The following is a 3,833-nucleotide window of genomic DNA, read 5'->3' as shown; positions in this document are numbered from 1 at the left end:
TCCCTTCCTCACCTTCACAGCAACAGTACCCGGGTTATACAGTCTAACGGGAACTCGATGACTTGGCTGGGCACCAATTATAATCTGTGCTACCATCACCTGGTGTTTCTCCATGAAGCCTTTAGTTGGACTTAGCATCATGTCGCCCTGTACTTCTTCCCGAAAATGTGTATTGCCTGGAACGATGTATTCACGTCCCGCCTCAAGGACAGCTGTGCATGCTATGCGGACCACATGCACCTGGGGTTTGTTCCTTGGGTTAAAGTATGGAATCTGTTCGCCAAACAATACAATCTTCTGACTGCTAAAGTCAAGGCGTGCCTGTGCCTGTGCCTGCTCCAAGAATGGATGCCCCAGAGTGGCCTCTGTGCCCTTGGCTACATCTGCTACAATGAAATTAACACTGACTTTTTGGGTTCCAACTTGCACTGGAACATCAACTTCCTCGAGGACATCGACATTTAGTGGGCTTATTCCCTGCAGGGCCTGTACAGTGGATAGCTTGAGTGGGGGCCTTACATCAGCCTTGATGGTTTCATAACAGAGCCGAGGTAATACGCTCCTCCTGGCCCCGCTGTCCAATAGGGCACAGACTTCCATGTTGTACAACAGCAGATGAATGCACATTTCTGGACTTCTCCCCTTGACTCTGAGAATTGTGGAGGCAGGCTGGATCTCTGTTGGCCGAGGAAGTGCTGGAGTCACACGTTCCAGGTTGAGCCTGGGCGAAGGACAGTTCCGCCTCGTGTGACCGATGCCTCGGCAGTTGTAACAGACAATCTCTTTCCAATTGACCTTATTCCTCTTGCTGAATTTTTGCAGGTGATGTTTGAATTCTGTTTTTGAATTTTTCTGTCTCCACTCATGGTTCGACGGCACTGAACTTTCCTCGTTCACTCCCACTCTGGTCTGGACATTCACGTACTGCTGCTGCTCTCGTCTTTCATTCCATCGGTCTTACGGCAGATTGCATGAGTTATGTTACACTAGTGGCTGTTCGACGTGAAGTTTCATACCTGTGTGCAATCTCATAGGCGCGAGCCAGGGTACGTGGTCGTTCTTCCAGCAGTCTTTGCACGATGTCCGCATCTCCCATGGCATTAGTGAACACTTCGATGCTAATAGAGTCTTGTTCCTTCTCAGAGCGATCTGCCATGCTTTGGCCACATTCTTTGCAGTAAATGAAGTGCATCACATTGGCCATTTTATCATACCTAAGCCACTGAAAATGGGAATCCCCAGTGGGTCATTATATGTGACGGTTGTTGAATGTTGTGTGATTTGCCTACCTGCCTGCCCCCATTTGTACTTAGTCTTTGTTTTTCCCTTTTTACTTTTGACCCCTGGTGGTCTGTTTTGTTTTTGTAGTGTTCTGAGTGTTTTCAGTTTTTTAATAAACCCTGGGGGTATTCCACGAAGCAAGATTAAGGGAAAAAAAAGTCTGGCTCATTTAAGTAGAAATTTCATTCTATCAACGTGTCTTAAATTAATCCCCGCTGAGCTACTGTTATGATCCACGGGGGAAGCAGGAGAAGGAAGCCGTGAATAAGCACAAATGGGTTTTATTTCCAGGACGACACACGTAACATTACAACGACCGGACTGGGGAAACAAACTGAAACGCGGACTAAATACATTGCACTAATGACAGTAACCAGAAACAGCTGATAAACACAGGGAATCCACATGAGGTTAACGAGGGGGCGTGGCACATGAGAGGAGCGGACGATCGGGGCATGACAGCTACCATGGTAACTTAGGAGAGTGAACAAGTCTGCTCCGGACCAGGTTAACTGTCTTGCTTAGTGGGAGATTAGTGGGACCAGACTCCCAAAAGATCGTTCCGTTGGACGAAATTCCGCTATCTTACTACTCATGTCATGTAATATGTTGAATTATGTGTCCTCATCTGACATAATATTTTACGGCCGTGCGCCTTTAAGAACATGCAGAAAAAGCATCGGATATAGTGGACTCACATATACAGTAAAACCGGTCTAAGTCGACACTCGCGGGACCAGCTTAAAAGTGACGACTTATGGCGCTTTTCCACTGCATAGTACGGCACGACACGGTTCAGTTCAGCTCACTTTTGGGGGGTTTTCCACTGGGAACAGTACCTGGTACTTGGTCCTTTTTTTAGTACCACCTCAGCCGAGGTTCCAAGCGTGCCGAACCGTTACCAAAACGTGACGTGTAAACTCTACTGGTCACTGATTGACCGGAGAAAATCGTCATTACTGCGTCACTGAACTTGCGACACGAGACACAACAGACCCGCTAGATTTTTAGCACAGCCAGCGAAGGTTCGGACGCACCATTTTGTTTTAACCAAAAATGGCTGTTTCGTGGTCTATTGACGAAGTGCAGACGTTCCTCTCGTTGGTAGCCGAGGAGCGGATCCAGCGAGAGCTGGATGGGGCGACGCGTAATGAAAAAGTTTTTCAGGAGGTCGCTAAGCTCTTGGGCGCACACGGCTACCATCGGACTTACAAACAGTGTAGGGACAAGTTAAAAAAAATGAAGAGCGACTACAGGAGCATAAAGGACCACAACAGCCGGAGTGGTTCAAACAGGCGCTCGTGGAAGTGGTTCGACCAAATGGACGCAATCTACGGAGCTAGACCAGCGAACAATGGAAGGGAGGGTGCCCTGGACTCAGCCACGCCGTTGGACTCGGCCACGCCATTGTTGTTGGAGAACACGATCGAGGATGGTACGTTGTGTTAATATAACATTTGAAATCTTAACTTTACTGATTTTATTGACCGTCGATTCTTATTTTATATCGCAATTTGACTGTAAAATCATGGCCTAATGAAGCACGAAGTCCTAGTAGCTAACATTTATCAGTGGTAGTGCTATTGTTCATGATGTTCATGTTTTTTTTTTGGTGTGTTGTAGTACTTTCTGCATTCCCAACTGATTAGACAAACTTTGCGTTTCAGACTCATTGTCCACGATCGATTCGCTTGCACTTTCTTCACAATGCAACGACGACGCCTCTTCCCAAGCGGTGCTAGCAGCGTCTCCGCCACACCCGCCAACACCATCACCATCAACCTCCAGCAGCACGACGACACCGCAGCGTGTGGTAACGGGTATGATACAAATTTGATATGTCATATATCATAGTATGTACAAATAGGATATCACAATATATGATATATATCCTTATATACCGTGTCTCAAGAATTCCAGTTGCTTACCATAAATAGTATAATATTACCATATAATGCCATAAATACTGTAAATTTAATTGAGTAAAATCAAAATAATTAAAAAAATAATTTCTCCCATTTTTACTCCAATTCTCAACGCTTTGGTCCAGGCAAGAGGAAACGGAGCCTGCACCATCAGGAACATCTTGCTGCATTGAGAGAGATGCAGGTGGCAGACATTCAGCAGCAGGAGCTGAACCGTGCCCAGAGGGAGCGGCACTTGCAGATGGCACTTGAAGAGGTCAAACAAGCGAGGGAGCAGGAAGCGGCCTTGAGGGCAGAGGAACACACTCAGACGGCTGCTTTCAATCAAGCATTCCTCAATGTCATGGGGATGCTTGTCCAGGCAATGAGTGGCCGACGGGAATAGGAACTCTTGCTGACTAATCCCATAGGCATGTGTGTTTGTTTGTTTTTTGATACTGTTTGCACTACATGTCTGCACACTTAAGTTTCTTATGTATATACTTTTTGCACTTAAAAAAAATGGTGTTTCTGTTCGTATTTTTACCTTTTATAATTGTTTTGCTTTAATAAAAACAATCTGATCAAATACGTGTACCCCATGACTATATTAAAGATTTATTATTGTATGAGCAGGTAATGTACCTC

At 45.8% G+C, this 3,833-nt stretch overlaps 1 protein-coding gene across 1 annotated transcript; it reads left to right on the top strand.

The window, feature by feature from the left end:
- The first annotated feature begins 2,337 nt into the window (after positions 1-2,337).
- On the top strand, positions 2,338-3,591 carry LOC140578607 (uncharacterized). The gene is made up of 3 exons (XM_072700207.1): positions 2,338-2,716; positions 2,949-3,101; positions 3,332-3,591. Exons 1-3 carry the CDS (start codon positions 2,338-2,340, stop codon positions 3,589-3,591), a joined length of 792 nt encoding a protein of 263 aa, XP_072556308.1.
- Positions 3,592-3,833: the final 242 nt, after the last annotated feature.

The sequence above is a fragment of the Paramormyrops kingsleyae genome, chromosome 16, assembly GCF_048594095.1.
Source record: "Paramormyrops kingsleyae isolate MSU_618 chromosome 16, PKINGS_0.4, whole genome shotgun sequence".
NCBI classification, from domain to species: domain Eukaryota; kingdom Metazoa; phylum Chordata; class Actinopteri; order Osteoglossiformes; family Mormyridae; genus Paramormyrops; species Paramormyrops kingsleyae.
Note: the sequence above shows the minus strand (reverse complement) of the source record. Positions and strands in the feature narration are given on the sequence as shown.

Bases quoted from the DNA above. Each gene is read 5' to 3' on its own strand.
- LOC140578607 (XM_072700207.1), top strand. From the start codon at position 2,338: ATGGCTGTTTCGTGGTCTATTGACGAAGTGCAGACGTTCCTCTCGTTG. The intron at 2,717-2,948 runs GTACGTTGTGTT...TTTGCGTTTCAG, and splicing joins GGAGAACACGATCGAGGATG to ACTCATTGTCCACGATCGAT. The intron at 3,102-3,331 runs GTATGATACAAA...GCTTTGGTCCAG, and splicing joins ACCGCAGCGTGTGGTAACGG to GCAAGAGGAAACGGAGCCTG.